At 43.4% G+C, this 14,941-nt stretch overlaps 2 protein-coding genes across 2 annotated transcripts; one reads left to right on the top strand and one right to left on the bottom strand.

Annotated features, from left to right (window-relative positions):
• The first annotated feature begins 5,428 nt into the window (after positions 1-5,428).
• Positions 5,429-7,922, top strand: LOC124672748 (pentatricopeptide repeat-containing protein At1g25360-like). Its single transcript, XM_047208922.1, has one exon. The coding sequence runs from the start codon at positions 5,429-5,431 to the stop codon at positions 7,847-7,849; it is 2,421 nt and encodes an 806-aa protein (XP_047064878.1). The 3' UTR covers positions 7,850-7,922.
• A 2,080-nt stretch (positions 7,923-10,002) lies between these two features.
• LOC124675049 (interferon-related developmental regulator 2-like) lies at positions 10,003-14,580 on the bottom strand. Its single transcript, XM_047211111.1, has 13 exons — positions 14,395-14,580; positions 14,134-14,311; positions 13,332-13,412; positions 12,986-13,068; positions 12,776-12,891; positions 12,583-12,693; positions 12,353-12,465; positions 11,961-12,267; positions 11,800-11,883; positions 11,659-11,709; positions 11,491-11,562; positions 10,335-10,403; positions 10,003-10,207 (listed from the first exon to the last, which is right to left on the bottom strand). The coding sequence occupies exons 1-13, from the start codon at positions 14,402-14,404 to the stop codon at positions 10,175-10,177; spliced, it is 1,308 nt and encodes a 435-aa protein (XP_047067067.1). The 5' UTR covers positions 14,405-14,580; the 3' UTR covers positions 10,003-10,174.
• Positions 14,581-14,941: the final 361 nt, after the last annotated feature.

Genomic DNA, 14,941 nt, shown 5'->3' on the forward strand with positions numbered 1-14,941 from the left:
GAAACCTGGCCAAGCAGGATTTCATGAGTTCAGAGCTCAAGATAATCTTTGGTAGGCTGGAATTTAACATAAAAGTAGGCAAGGTATCTATTATACATGTCAAACACATCGGTTGCGAGCTCTGCAACAATACTAACAAAAGCATTATTCAACAGTATGTTCAACACAAGAGTTTATCAAGAATACAACCGTGGTAATATCAATGTTCATGTGAGAACAGTCTATATAAGGAATTAGGGCACACCAATCATAAAGAGAAGATGCAATCTCCATTCCTCCCAAAATTTTGGTTAACCATATAACCAAATTATAACGATTATTGTTTAGTTTTTAGTAAGAAGGAAAACATGCACAAAACTGAAAAGATAATTCGAAAACAAATTTCAAAGCAAGCACGTGGCATGAGGCCACAACCGCATAGAAGGATACCACAACTACTACAGACAAGGAACTTCAGGAAACAATAAAGGCTGTAGGAAAAAAACATCATCTTCACTACTTTGCTCGGTTAATCTCTCGGGATATAACAATACGAGTACTTATTAAGAGCTCCGCCGCAACGAAAAAGAGGCCGAAAGATCCGTCATCCACACTACCTAGCCATTGAAGTAATATAGTTCATGATAACGAAAGATGCAATAGTAAGGTTTAACCAATAAGGCAACCCAAGTTTTTAAATAATTGACCTTGAACTGGTTCTTAAAAATATCAACTAAAATATAAGTCGTTGAAAAAAACTGAGATCAAATCAAGATAAAGCACCCACACATGTGTCCAACAAATTTTTTGAGCTGCAATGGACCACAATTATATAACAAATATATTAAGTTGCATACCATCAGCAAGAAGAACATCGATTTAATCCCTAACCCCGTTAAAACAGACATACAAAATAACTACATATTTCTTACGTTCTGCTGGAAGATCCGAAGGAAAAAAACTGCTTTGTGAGGGACTCAATTCTGCAACTTTGAAGATTAGCCTATTGTGGTGAGTTAAAACTCAAAAAAATTCTCAACCGGCCAAGGCTCCCTTCTGTGAGTACTTTGTTCTGCAGCCAAAAGGACACTCTATGAGCAACAACACTTCAACCAACATCAAGCGAGAGAATCAGAAGTAACCAGTACTTAATGGCTTCACCTCGAAGTTTGGCTAAATAAAAAAACTAAGGAATTGAATGGGGAACCATACCTACAATAACTCAGTACCCCATCTATGATGCGTGAATGAATTGGAGTACAACAACATGGTCATGCTCGGGGTGAAGAAGAACACAAGTTGCTGTACACTATTCAAAAATAGGTGTCAATTTTTTTCCCGAAATGCCTGTAGTATAACATGTAATTACCACTTACCAGAAGTCATATATTACTTAAAACTTGAGCAACCAAACATTTTTTTATGGATATCAACTCTGAATGAGCTGCACAGAAGCAAAGGTGAAGGTCAGATGGTCAAAAGATTCAATATAGATTTTACCACAGAAAATACAAAATCATGCTAAGAGATATGGTAGCTGAGCTACATGCTTCAGGAATTGCTCGCTGTCACATGTAAGCTGACCAAAGCACTCAATATAGGCCAAAGTTTGTGCCTTCAAACATAAAAAAAAAACAAAAGCGGCTCATTAACCTTAGGTGATTTCAAAGATGCAGCGTATCTAGCAAAATTCAATTATCAGGTGATTTCTGCTGCTGCACATCATATGCCGGGGCCAGAACAGAGATGGGAACTGGAGCCCATCTATCCCCTTCCCATTTGATGCATATGACCATCATTAAGATATGTCAGATACTAATCGACAAAATTTAGAGAACATAATATTCCTTAGTTCAAATAGAGTATCTGAAAAATAAGATGTCGTGCATTGTACACACATGGTCTAGCCATACATCACAAGAGGAAATCACATTGTTTTGTAAAGCACATATGTATTTTAGAAACCTCTTGATCTTCTTCAATATCTCCATACCTAAATTGAATTTTTTTTGAACAGCTAGAAAGACTACTCAACCTATCATTGTTTGCTTGAGCTATATTTTTTAAGAGTACCAATGGAGCATAAACATTACATAGAAGAATCTTTCCCTGTGGCATGGTTGAATTCTCGTCAAACAATCTGTAAGCATATAAAAGAGAATCTGTACACACAAAGACACGATATGTTGTAGGGATCTAAAAAAGAGGAGCCCGCAAGAAGCCCCTTGGCCCTTGCGGCGAGGTCGGATGGAGCCGAGATGCGAGGTCAGCCGCCGCGGCGCCCTGCCCTTCTCCCGTTGACCACCTTGGAGGATAAAAAAGGAGTGCAGCGAGCATCGTCGGCTCAGCCATGGGGAGAGGAATAGGGGAGGACAAGAGTGACCTAGGTGAGGCTAACGCCATCTTACCTCGGGCCGTTGCCGTATGTGTCCGTGGTGATGGTCGAGAGGTGCAGCTTGTGCTCCTCCCGTTGAGCGAGAGGAGTCGGGAGTGAGAGCACCAACTCGCACGCGCCGGTGACGGAGATGGCGCACGGCAGGTGCGCGAGACCGACGAGGGAGAGGATGACGGGAGAGAGGACCGAGGCCGCGCTCGCGCCGGCCACCGGGACGGGAGCGTCGCATCCGGGAGAGGCGGCTAGGGTTTTTTTACTTTGGGCTGGCCCATTTATATGGTGCGGTGAAAACGAATGAACGGACGTGATTCGCTTTGAAGTACCATCCAACGGCTACCATCTCAAATCGCTGTGAGGCCCCCTATGGGGGGCATCATATACAACGTTAGATTCATTCGGTCCAGCAACAATCATCACGGCGATCGACATGGACACACGTGGATGGACTGCTGGTTATGTATCGCCGTCGACATGCATAGTGGGACAGGAACACTCCGTAAAACGTTCGAGCTATGCTTATTTGGAACTTGTTTACTTCTAGTGTATTTATGGGGGATGTTATCTTGATTCCTGAATAATCCCTGATACTCCGTTTGTTTTTTCGGATTTAGACGGGTTAATTTCGGATATTCTCATAAATCCTCATATTTTTGCTAGATTAAATACTCTCCATCGTAGGAATGTATTTTTAGAGAAGAGTATTTAAGAAAATCAGAGGGAATTGGGTGAACACCAGACCCTGCCATCCTGAAGCCTCTTGAAGGTGAAAATACGAGAGAACTAAACAAAGCCTAAGCCTAAGGTGGACTGAAAGGATTTGCGCAAACAAGTATATACTAGCAAGTCCTACGAGTGAGTATTTGGTGCACATGAGCACCAGTGCTCTCAGTTTTTAAAATATTAAAAAATTATGTATCTATGTTTTAAAAAATCATCACATTTATTCCATGAATACACATATATGTTCCGAATACTCGTGAGAAGTTTCACTACAAGTTGCATTGTATTTTGAGCTACAGGAGAAAAAACAAATTTGTGGGTACGTATAGTAACGTATATTTGTCAGAAATTTATCTTTTTTAAATAGCTCAAAATATAATATATTTTTCTCCAAAATTTTTACTGTATCTTCGGAATATTTATATGTATGTAGGTATTTAATTTCAATTTTTTTGAAATTCAAATAATATAATTTTATAGCACACTGGTGCTCATGTGTTAAAGACACTTTTCGCAAGTCCTACTAACTTTTTTATAGCATATACAGGCTTGTAGCCTCAGACCCAGGCCCAAATTTCCTTCTTCGTTGTGAATAGCATTTGAGCTGGGCTAGATCCCACGCTTGGATCCGCCCAGGCCGGTATGTGTGGTTCCAAACTCCACCTGGAGGTGTTTGTATGAATTATATACTATTTGAATAAAGTAAAGGTGGCGGGTTGTTCTAAAAAAACCTATTATCACGGTTTCGTAACTAATATATTTTTTCTCATTTTGAGTAGGACTTCGTTTTATTTCCTACAAAAAGGGACCAAGCCTTGTGCAATTTATTTTATTGAAACATATTACCAAACAACCCTAAAGCATAAAATTTAGAAAAAAATTGGTAACCTGCCCAAATAGTGTGACCTCAAAATTTAGGAGTAGTTTAATATTTGGTCAAGTTTTTAGTTATTCAAGACGTGTGGCCATCCCAGTGACGAAAAAAATAATTCTACTTCCACAAATTATGTTTGGACCTAAGTAAAGTATATTCAACTGAATCATATGTGTATCCCAAATGTACATTATACTAAATTAAACAAATCTTAGAAAAATGGGCCATGAGAAAGCAGAACTATGCAAGCGATAATTCCATATTTTTTACTAGAACCATGAAGAGCTAAAAGCAAAACATGGACCAATTTTCGATAAGAAATGAGTCCAAGCACGAAAAACATAGGGTTAGACAACCTAGACATTTTTTTTCTCCCGAGCTCATATGGTCCTGCTTCAAGCAAAACCTGGACCAATTTTTGCCAACTAATATACAACATATAATTGCATGATCAAAAGAAAACCAGCTACCGAGCTACATAGGGTTGGATAATTAAGTTGTATAGACAACAAAGATCATAGGCAGCGTCAACATCAAATTGAGAGAAAGAGGGTGTGCAGAGGAGAGAGATGCGGCCACATGAACCATAATGCTTTGAGTACACTAGTTCTCCACCGGCTTTATGGTTTTTTTCATGCAAGTATAGACAAATGAGAGGTTTCAGGCAAAGGAAAAGAATTGGCACTGCTTGGACCAACAAGGAAGCCCTAAGTCTAGCCGTCTAGGTGTGTAATATTTACCTGCCTTTAGAAGTTGAAGGAATCTTCGAGACCGAAAGCAACCATTTAAAGAAGTGATCTTAACTCACTTGGATAGGGAAGTGGCAAGATAAAGGGGTTCCACATGGTATCTTGTGTTGTTTTGATTCATTAAGAGGAATCCAGAAAATAGGCTGGAAGCGTACACCTACTCTAAAGCTTCGATATTCGTCGTTCAGCTAACAAGATCGCCTATTATCCTACAACGATGTCTCCGCCTTATAGTCCACTCGTTCTTAAATATAAGCCATATTTTTATTGTCGAAACATATATTTTGGTTGAGTTGCTCGTACGGTATTTACTGGTCAAAGCACGTGTTTAAACTTTAAATAGTAAATTGCGTGCTATGTTTTAAAGTGGAGGTAAGATATAGTCTCTACATTCGAAAATAATTAACTCACCTTTACCTAGATAAAGATGTATTTTAACGCATTTCGATGTGTAGGATACATCTGCATTTAAATAATGTTGAGGCACTTATTTCAGAATAGCGATGGTACAAAAGTTCTGGCTTCATGCTCAGTTATTTGTTCAAATTTTGGCAGGCCCAAAAAATCGGTAGCTCTGTAATCAATATTCATCAGAGTTTACTTCAAAAAAAAGAAATGTTATTCAGAGTTCAGAACGAGGCGAACGCATAAACCTACACAAAAACCCCGTGGCACATTGCCATTTGAACCGCCTAACAACGAGGACGAGGGATGCTGCCTCGGCCGCCGCCGCCGCCTCCAGCCGTCGCCTCCCTCCCCTACCAATGCTCCGTCCTCCTCCGCAACCTCGCCGCGCGCCACTCCCCTGTCCCGACGGCCCCCTCCTCCTTCCTTCGCGCCCTCCGCTGCCTGCACGCTCGCCTGCTCACCGCCGCACTCCTCCACAACCCGTCCCACCCCCACCTCACCCTCCGCCTCCTCCACCTCTACACCATCTCCCCGGACCTCGCCACCCCCGCCATCCTCTTCCGCTCCGAACCCGGCCCCATCGCCGCGACGTCTCTCGTCTCCGCCTACGCCATCGCCGGCCGCCTCCCCGATGCCGTCTCCTTCTTCGACTCGGTCCCGCTCGCGCGCCGAGACACCGTGCTCCACAACGCCATGATCTCCGCCTTCGCCCGCGCCTCCCTCGCCGCGCCCGCCATCTCCGTCTTCCGCTCCCTGCTCGCCTCTGACTCCCGCCGTCCCGACGACTACTCCTACACCGGGCTCCTCAGCGCCGCCGGCCAGATGCACAACCTCGCGGCATCGCACTGCACGCAGCTGCACGGCTCCGTCCTCAGAGTGGGCACCGGGGCAGTCCTATCCGTGTCCAACGCGCTCATTGCTCTGTACATGAAATGCGATGCGCCTGAGGTGGCCGGGGACGCGCGGAAGGTGCTTGACGAAATGCCGGCTAAAGACGTGCTCACGTGGACCACTATACTCGTGGGCTATGTCAGGAAAGGCGATGTCCATGCTGCTAGATCAGCGTTTGAAGAGGTTGATGGCGAGTTCGATGTCTTGTGGAATGCGATGATTTCAGGGTATGTCCAATCGGGAATGCATGCGGAAGCGTTTGAGCTCTTCAGGAAGATGGTGTCGAAACGGATACCGCCTGACGAGTTCACGTTTACTAGCGTCCTGAGTGCCTGTGCAAATGGCGGCTTCTTTCCGCACGGGAGATCTGTCCACGGGCAGTTCATTCGGTTGCAGCCAGATTTTGCTCCTGAGGCAGCGTTGCCTGTTAACAATGCGTTGGTCACCTTATACTCAAAGTCCGGGAAGATTTATGTTGCTGCAAAGATATTTGACAGTATGAGTTTTAAGGATGTAGTTTCTTGGAACACCATTTTGTCAGGGTATATTGAGTGCGGTTGCTTGGACATTGCAGCTAGGGTATTTAAGGAGATGCCGTATAAAAGTGAGTTGTCGTGGATGGTGATGGTATCAGGATATGTTCATGGAGGGCTTGCAGAAGATGCTCTGAAGCTGTTTAACCAGATGAGGTCTGAGGATGTCAAGCCATGTGATTACACTTACGCTGGTGCGGTAGCTGCATGTGGTGAACTTGGGGCGCTGAAGCATGGAAAGCAGCTCCACGCACATATTGTGCAGTGTGGTTTCGAAGCAAGCAATTCTGCGGGAAACGCACTGCTGACCATGTATGCTAGATGCGGCGCTGTGAAAGATGCTCGTCTTGTGTTCCTTGTGATGCCCAATGTTGACTCTGTCTCGTGGAATGCCATGATCTCAGCCCTTGGGCAGCATGGATACGGTACAGAGGCACTTGAACTATTTGACAAGATGGTTGCTAGAGGCATACATCCTGATTGGATTTCATTCCTCACAATTTTGACCGCCTGCAATCATGCTGGCTTAGTAGAAGAAGGCTTTCAATATTTTGAGTCCATGAAAAGAGACTTTGGCATTAGCCCTGGAGAAGATCACTATGCCCGGCTGATAGATTTGCTTGGCCGGGCTGGAAGAATTGGAGAAGCGAGGGATTTGATCAAGACAATGCCTTTTGAGCCTACCCCAGCCATTTGGGAGGCTATTCTCTCTGGCTGTCGGACTAGTGGAGATATGGATCTTGGTGCGTATGCGGCAGATCAGCTCTATGAGATGATACCACAGCATGATGGCACATACATACTACTGTCCAACACATATTCAGCTGCTGGACGCTGGGTTGATGCTGCGAGAGTAAGGAAGCTAATGCGTGATCGTGGGGTGAAGAAGGAGCCTGGGTGCAGCTGGATAGAAGTTGGAAACAAAGTCCACGTGTTTCTTGTCGGTGATACAAAACATCCGGAAGCGCATGAAGTCTACAAGTTCCTTGAAATGGTTGGTGCTAAGATGAGAAAGCTGGGATATGTCCCTGATACAAAGTTTGTGCTGCAAGACATGGCACCCCATCAGAAGGAATATGCACTATCCGCACACAGTGAGAAACTGGCAGTTAGTTTTGGACTTCTAAAATTGCCTCTTGGAGCCACAGTTACAGTTCTTAAAAACTTGAAAATATGTGGTGATTGTCATACTGCAATGATGTTCATGTCACTGGCAGTCGGACGGGAAATTGTTGTAAGGGATGTTAGGCGGTTTCATCATTTCAAGGATGGAGAATGTTCCTGTGGTAATTATTGGTGAATATAATTTTTACTGTCATGGCAGCTGACCTTCCAACATATGCCCTTCAGTCAAGGATTCAAAAGCCAGTTACGAAAAGGTATAGGACCATTTCTGGTACCAGTTACTCATGATAACCAGTTATCTGACAAACAATCTCGATGGACATTTTGTTAAAGCCACATCCCAACTTGCTCCGTATTCAGTCAGTTACTGTTAGCTCAAACGGTTAGTGAATTACAGTCCATGAATTCCAATCTGAAAATTGCACCTTGAGTTTCTTGGTAGACTGGTATCTTTGTTTTCCATTCTACCCCACCTATGAGCTCCTATACTGTATCCCTGTCTCCAGGTCCATGTTTTAGATTTAGTTTTTCAGCTATCTTGGCTGTAAATAAACAAGTGACACCAAATAGCAATTCAGGGGCATGGACCAATTCAAATTTCTGGCAGAAAAAAATAGATTTTCATGTAGATCTGTCAATTAGTCTGTGGTTGATCTGATCCGTCAGTCTGTGTCTCATAAATAACTGACAGATTGGTGCTAATTTCTACTACGAAGGTTGTAGCCACAGTGCTGTCAAGGATCATCCACGGCCCTTTTCGGTAAGCATCACGATGGGATTCCTGTTGTATCCAGTAACCAATTTGGGCCAATCCAACATCTCTATCTCCTGGCTAACTTGAATCAGCCGGTTAGGCACCATGAATATGGAACCCAGGTCAGCATTCTTTCTCTTTGGTTAAGATCTTAATGTCCTGCCAAGTTTAGACTGTGGAGTGCTCTGCTTAGTGCCTGATGGATCGGATAAGGAGCTCAAATTATGAACCAGGAGATAACAGCAAGTGCCTGAGGAACTGTCTTTCTGAATGAGCTTTCCAGTCAATTTCACAACGCTGGCATGAGGTTGAAGAGTTCACTGAGCTCAAGCATGGAACTACTCGCATTAGTAATCAGTTGGAGGATAATATAGTGCCTCATCTACATCCCTAGTTTTTAAAGTTATATGGATTAGCAGTACGCATAAGATGGAGCTGTGCACAACTGCGGATGCTCTCCTTCGATGTTAACTTCGAACTCTACAGTGTATGTTCTATTTTTGGACCCGTCCTATAGGGACAACTTGGGTAGGATCTGGCTTTAGATATAGGATCTATGAGATTGATTTTTTAATACAAGAAACATGTTCAAATATTCTCAAAAAAAAAAGTGACAACATACATCTATGTTATATATGCAGCACCAAAAATTTGCTGCTTTAAATTCAACCTACATTTAAAGATCCAAAAAAGATAAGTCCGAGAGTGAATAGTGTGAAATACTGTTCACCCAAGGTTGACACTATTCACAGCAGAATTTGTCTTTTTTATTTCTCTAAATATAGATAGAGTTTTGAACTGATTTTTTTGGATATGTAAATACAGAGTATATGTATGTTGTAAACATTTCTCCCTATTTTTCGCATTTTGTAAATACGATTTTTTATGGACTGATTCTATGATCTCACCTAATAAGCTGATCCTATACAAGTCTACCCCGCTAAGACAGCCGCCGCTCGGAAACCTGGCCGCATCGGTTCCCCCTCCTCCGGTGTCCTATACAAGTCTACCCCGCTAAGACAGCCGCCGCTCGGAAACCTGGCCGCCTCCATAGATCGGTTCCCCCTCCTCCGGTGTCGGGAGGAGTGGGGAACTCCATCTATGCGTGAAGATTTCAATAAAAGCAATTTTTCAGTAGTTTTGTTAGGGTTTTGGTTTTATACTAACAAATAGTACATGGTAAAAAAAGAACAGTTAGGGTTTTGGTTTTGAGATGATTTAAACGGCCATCTCATGAGGTCAAGGCGCCCCCTGCTGTGTATGGTCATGTGTCTATCGTTAAGATCTGTATAATCACCGCAGATGTTTCTGACTTTGTCTCAATGCCTAATAGACGGCACGGTGGACTGTTAGTGGTTGCAAGGCTCGTCAGCGTCGCCGCCCTTGATTTGCCAGGACTTTGCCACTACTTTCGGGATCACGGCCACCGCGCTTCCTGCAGACGCCCTCTCATACAGCGGGCTAGCAGGTGCACGAGGAGCACGCTCTGAGCCTTTGAGCATCTCTTGCACAATGAACGTTGGTTCAGCTAAACTTGAAGGACACATTAGTTCGCAAGTGGACGTATATGGGACTGAACAACAATAATCATCATCATTTCGACCAAGTGTTTTTCGAGTACATCAATATATCATAAGATAGAGCAGGCTGTGTAGACTCCCTGCCTGTAGTTGTTTACACAGATAAATAAATTCTAGCTGTAAGAGTAAAATGCCAGGCCGATGAGGTTGTGTTTCCTTATCCTTATCACTCGTTGAACAAAGCAGCGTTCTTCCTCTCCTGAAATGCATGGAGAAATATCAAAGGTTAGTCGATGCACTAGTAAAATGCATACTCATATGGCCCTAGCATCAGCATCCTTAGGATATTCACGTTAAGAAAAAAATATCCTCGATATTGTTATTACCTGTGCCTGGCGACGATCCTTGTTCAGCTTCAGAGCTCTTCCTTTCTCTTCTCCAGACCTAAAGATTTTCTGCAAGTGTTTTTTGATATATTTTTAGTTCAGTAATCTATCAGTTGATGACCATAGACTCATAAACAAAACAAGAAACAAACACTCTCCTTCAGAACCAAGAAAACAGCATCAGGAAGTTGTGAGAAGGAGTCCTAGGTTTGGAGGTTAAATAAAAATGGCTTTTTACTAATACCGGAAACTGGGAATTGTGAGATAATTAACCCGCATCCCTAGAAAACTGAATTACTTGCTAATTACTTGCTAGGTGAACACATTATCATTTTCTCTATTTCACCTTTTAGCTATTTTTATATCATCACATAGCACCACCAACAGAAGCTAAGACGTCACATGGTACATTTCACGTTTGAATAAAAGACCTACTAAATCAGAAGAAAACATTGGCACTGTGTGTGAAGCTTAGCAGTGGTGTTAAGCCTTTTGATCTTAGCATGAAAGGTAATATTTCTTGACATCAGTGCTAGCGAATTCTCCCACTTTTTTGAGTCACTTATCACAGGGATGTGGATGCTCCAAGTAGTCAGTAAGGCCATGTACAATGCAAAGTGCCTAGTGGGGTGCTTACAAAATTAAACCAAATGTTTTCTCAATAACTAGCGCTTATTTCTATAGGAGAGGTGCCTAGTTAAGAATTTTCCTTGTATAAATAAGCACTAGTGCTTAAAAAACCAGTTTATTTTTATAAGCACCTTGCACTGTATATGCCCTATCAACACAGTTGTTCTGATGAGCATGAGCAGCCGTTAACTTGTCATGAGCAGAACAAGTTTGACCAAAAAAGAAAGTACATTTGTCACATATTCTAAAATAAATAGGAATCCATAAGCCTATACCCTAAGACACAGCCACCATAAATCTTCATATTTATTTCCTCTAGCCTAATCCCTGGCTAAGCCAGTTGTGTCTGTCTTTGATGTTGGCATGTTTCTACTTCAGTCATGTAAGCATTCCAAGACCACTTGGGGTACACTTAATTCATTTGACACTGGTTCACCTTTTGCACATAATACCATGGACCAAACAATTCTCATTAAAGAACAGTAATCATCATTGCAAATTAAGGCCTTCTGTGTCTTAGTTTTACCTTGTCACTAGATGACAGGGATTCAGCCTTATCAGTCCTGATACTGAAGATATCTTGAAGAAGTCCATTGTCCTGTAAAGAAAATACAGCCATCATGTCACATGCACAAGTAAACTAGCACAGAGGAGAAATGACAGTGGAGAAATGAATCACTCCAAAAATAGTTACCTGCACATGCTTCAGGAAGCCTCTCCCAAGGAAATGCTTGAAGAAGTTCAACTGATGATCAAGAGAAATTTAGCAAAGACATGTGAATATATAATTCAAGCATTCAAGGACCACCGAAAGAAAAAAGACAAAGGCAGGCACCTGAATCAGTTCGGACCATGACGAAACCCTTAAAACATCACGTTTTCCAGCAATCTTCAGTGATTCTTCAGGACACTCGCCATACTGGAAACAAATAGCCATCAAAATACGGAACAGAGATCCTAAACTGAAGATTGAACAACAATGAAAATGAACCGGACCTTAACAAAATCCAGAATCCGTTGGAACAGATCTCTTTGGTCAGAAAGATTTTTCTTGTCTGCACCTTTGCCCCCTGCCTCCGCGGAGAGATTGGAGGCAAGACCTGCTATTTTGGCTTTCAATGCTTGCATATCCAGAAAAAGTTTACTCTTGGAGGTACCAGCTACTCCAGTGTCATCATCATCGTCTTCACAAGCGGAGACATCAAGTAGCTTTAACTCAAAACACAAAGCTAATGCTTCACCAGCAGCCATTCGAACAGCGCGATCCTCTGCTCCTAGAAGAGTAGACAGAAATGCAATTGGCCTGGCAAATAGCAGAAACATAACATAAGCAATTATGAATATGCATGCTGCAATATAAAACCAGGAAGGGAGAGAGAATCACTGACTCCTTCCAGCTATCAGTGTTGATCCGCCATGAACCAATAGTTGTTAGCAAAAATGTCCATGAGGATAGAGCAGCTGCTAACACAGGTGGCTTTGGTTTCCGGACAGTACCCACCTGCAGATAAGTTGGAAACAACAAACATATTTGGTCATCCTAGAACTTCAAATGCAGTTCTTAGAAGAATCATCAGTTCATAAAACCTGATAAGAAATCAATAGCACCCATACGTACATTTGAACCTGATTTTGGATGAATCACATCCCACATGGCTTTCAAAGATAACTCTGTTTCAGCGAGATCAGTTGCACCAACAAATGTGACGACAGCCAAGCAATCAAGGGCCTAAAACAAGTCCATGTACATCACATCACTGAAAATGCAAATAAAATCTGGAATTCAAAAGAAAAGATAAGGCTTCACTTACAGAGATCATCTTTGAAGCATCCGACCAGGTTTGAAGGACCTTAGAAAGTTGTGGATGTGATTCTACCATTGTTTCATGCGAGGTAGTCCCAGCACCAAGTGTAATAGACAGTAACCCTGCAAGTCCAAAACACAACAGGGAAAAACTGTTTTAGCAAACACCCAATGAGGTAGGAATGGGAGAAGGAAAATTTATGGACAGGATACAAACCAATGGCACGAGATGCCAGGCAAGCCTCCTTGGTAGATCCCTTCTTTATTGAAGTATTGAATAGACTCAGCAGAGTAGCATATCTTCAAAGGAGGAAGTAAATTTATACTGAATTAAAGAGTGGATTCAGACAAAAGAATTACATGTCTATTTAAGAGTGAGCTAAGATGGTGACACAGAATGTACTAAGACAAGAGATAGTGATGCCGTTTTGAGCTTGAAATGTGAAGTATTTTGTGCATAAGAACTAACAAATACGGTGGTGTATGTATACAGCTTCTACTTCAAGTAGCTATTATGTTCACATGCTACAATTAAGATTGGTTAGTGGAATGCAGTAACTTACTTGTTCTCAACAAGGCCATCAAGCATAAAACTTTCAAAAGCATCAACCAACGAAGCCAACGCTGCCTCTCTTGTAGACCCCCTGTTCCAATAACAAAATATTATAACTGATCGAATGGTAGAATGTGTACCCAATCGAAACATGAAGGGTCATTTAAGCTGGGTGTACAGTTACTAGTAAGATTTCATATAACTGAGTTAACTATGACATGCTTGCAGAGTAGAATTTGACATATAAGTTCACAATGTAGCAGACATTGTTCAAGAAATCGGCAATTAATCAGCTAGCTGGCTGATTAATCCCAGCTCCGAGGGTCACTGGGCAGCTGATTGATGCCAATTAGCTGATTAATCAGCCGATCAACCTATTAATCCCCTACTAACCAGCAGACCAGGCAGCTTACCGGTTAACGAGTTCCTCAACATTGGTACAACACTCCACTAGTGTATGATTTAGCAAATAAGAACATGCGTTACAGGACAATACAGTTTGTGAATCGTCATGGCATTTTACATTCAATCCAAATTTGTAGAGACTAAACCAAACACCGGAGTCAGAGTCCAGAGTACAAAGTTCTTGCATCCAACATTCGTCAGTGAACTAGGACCAGATGCCAAACCATCTTCTCATTCGTGATGCTACTATGCTACACCCGTAACGACAAATTTACTTGAATAAGCACACGCTAATCGAAGGAAACGCTACAGAACACTTGGCATACTACATACACTGCTGGAGAAGTCTGTGGTGATAATATTAATAACAACAAGACACAACGAAATGGTAGCAGAGAAAGTCGCACCTCTTCTCGTAGAGCGCGTCGATGTACTTGTCGAGTACGAACTCGTGCGAGTTGACGTTCTCGGTGGCGTAGGAGATGGAGAGATCCGAGAGCGCGGTGGAGGAGGTCTCGACGCTGTCGGCGTCGCTGCTGTCCAGGAGGTCGTCCCCCGCGGCGCCGCGGGCCTTGCTCTTCTTGCCTGATGACGAGGAAAGACAAAACCCCCAAATCGATCAGAATCGGCACCGCAAAACCAAGAACCGCCGCAGGTAGAAGACTTACTCTTCCCCATGGCGAGACCCTCCGCGCGGCAAGAACCGGAATCACGAATCGGCCGTCCCCACGAACGAATCACGAGAAACCCACAACCGCGCAAGAACCGCGCGGCGAGGGTCAGACGAGGGTTGACCCCGAATCAGGAGAGGGCGCGGAGTGAGGAGCGAAAACCGGCGGCGGGGACGGCGTCGAAATCGAGATGCGCGCGCTGCGGTTGGGGACAAGAGCAGGAGAAGGAGGAGCAGGGGTTGTTCTTGAGGGTGTCGGATTCGGATTGGGCGTGGAGACGCGTAGCTGCCATGTAGCGAGGGCGCGAGGTCGGGGAGGGGGAGGTGGCTCCGGCCGTGGTCTTCGATTTTGGCTCGGGGACGGGAGAGGGGAGACGCGCCTTTGGTGTTGCTCCGGGTGTGGGGAACGGGGAAATATAAACGAGCGGCGGTGGGGGATTTGGGGTGGAAGCGGCGGTGGAAGTGACGGGAAGAAGGAGGGGATCCGAGTTGGATGCTAGGGCACGACAGATGGCTTGGGTTTCCCTTCTCGTTCTCGTTTCTGT

Source organism: Lolium rigidum, chromosome 7, assembly GCF_022539505.1.
Source record: "Lolium rigidum isolate FL_2022 chromosome 7, APGP_CSIRO_Lrig_0.1, whole genome shotgun sequence".
Classification (NCBI taxonomy): Eukaryota; Viridiplantae; Streptophyta; class Magnoliopsida; order Poales; family Poaceae; genus Lolium; species Lolium rigidum.

Excerpts from the sequence above, each read along its gene's own strand:
- LOC124672748 (XM_047208922.1), top strand. The coding sequence starts at position 5,429 with ATGCTGCCTCGGCCGCCGCCGCCGCCTCCAGCCGTCGCCTCCCTCCCC.
- LOC124675049 (XM_047211111.1), bottom strand. Across the intron at positions 11,563-11,658 it reads GCTTCCTGAAGCATGTGCAG|GACAATGGACTTCTTCAAGA; the intron begins GTAACTATTTTT and ends TTTTCTTTACAG. Across the intron at positions 10,404-11,490 it reads CCCTGTCATCTAGTGACAAG|AAAATCTTTAGGTCTGGAGA; the intron begins GTAAAACTAAGA and ends AAACACTTGCAG.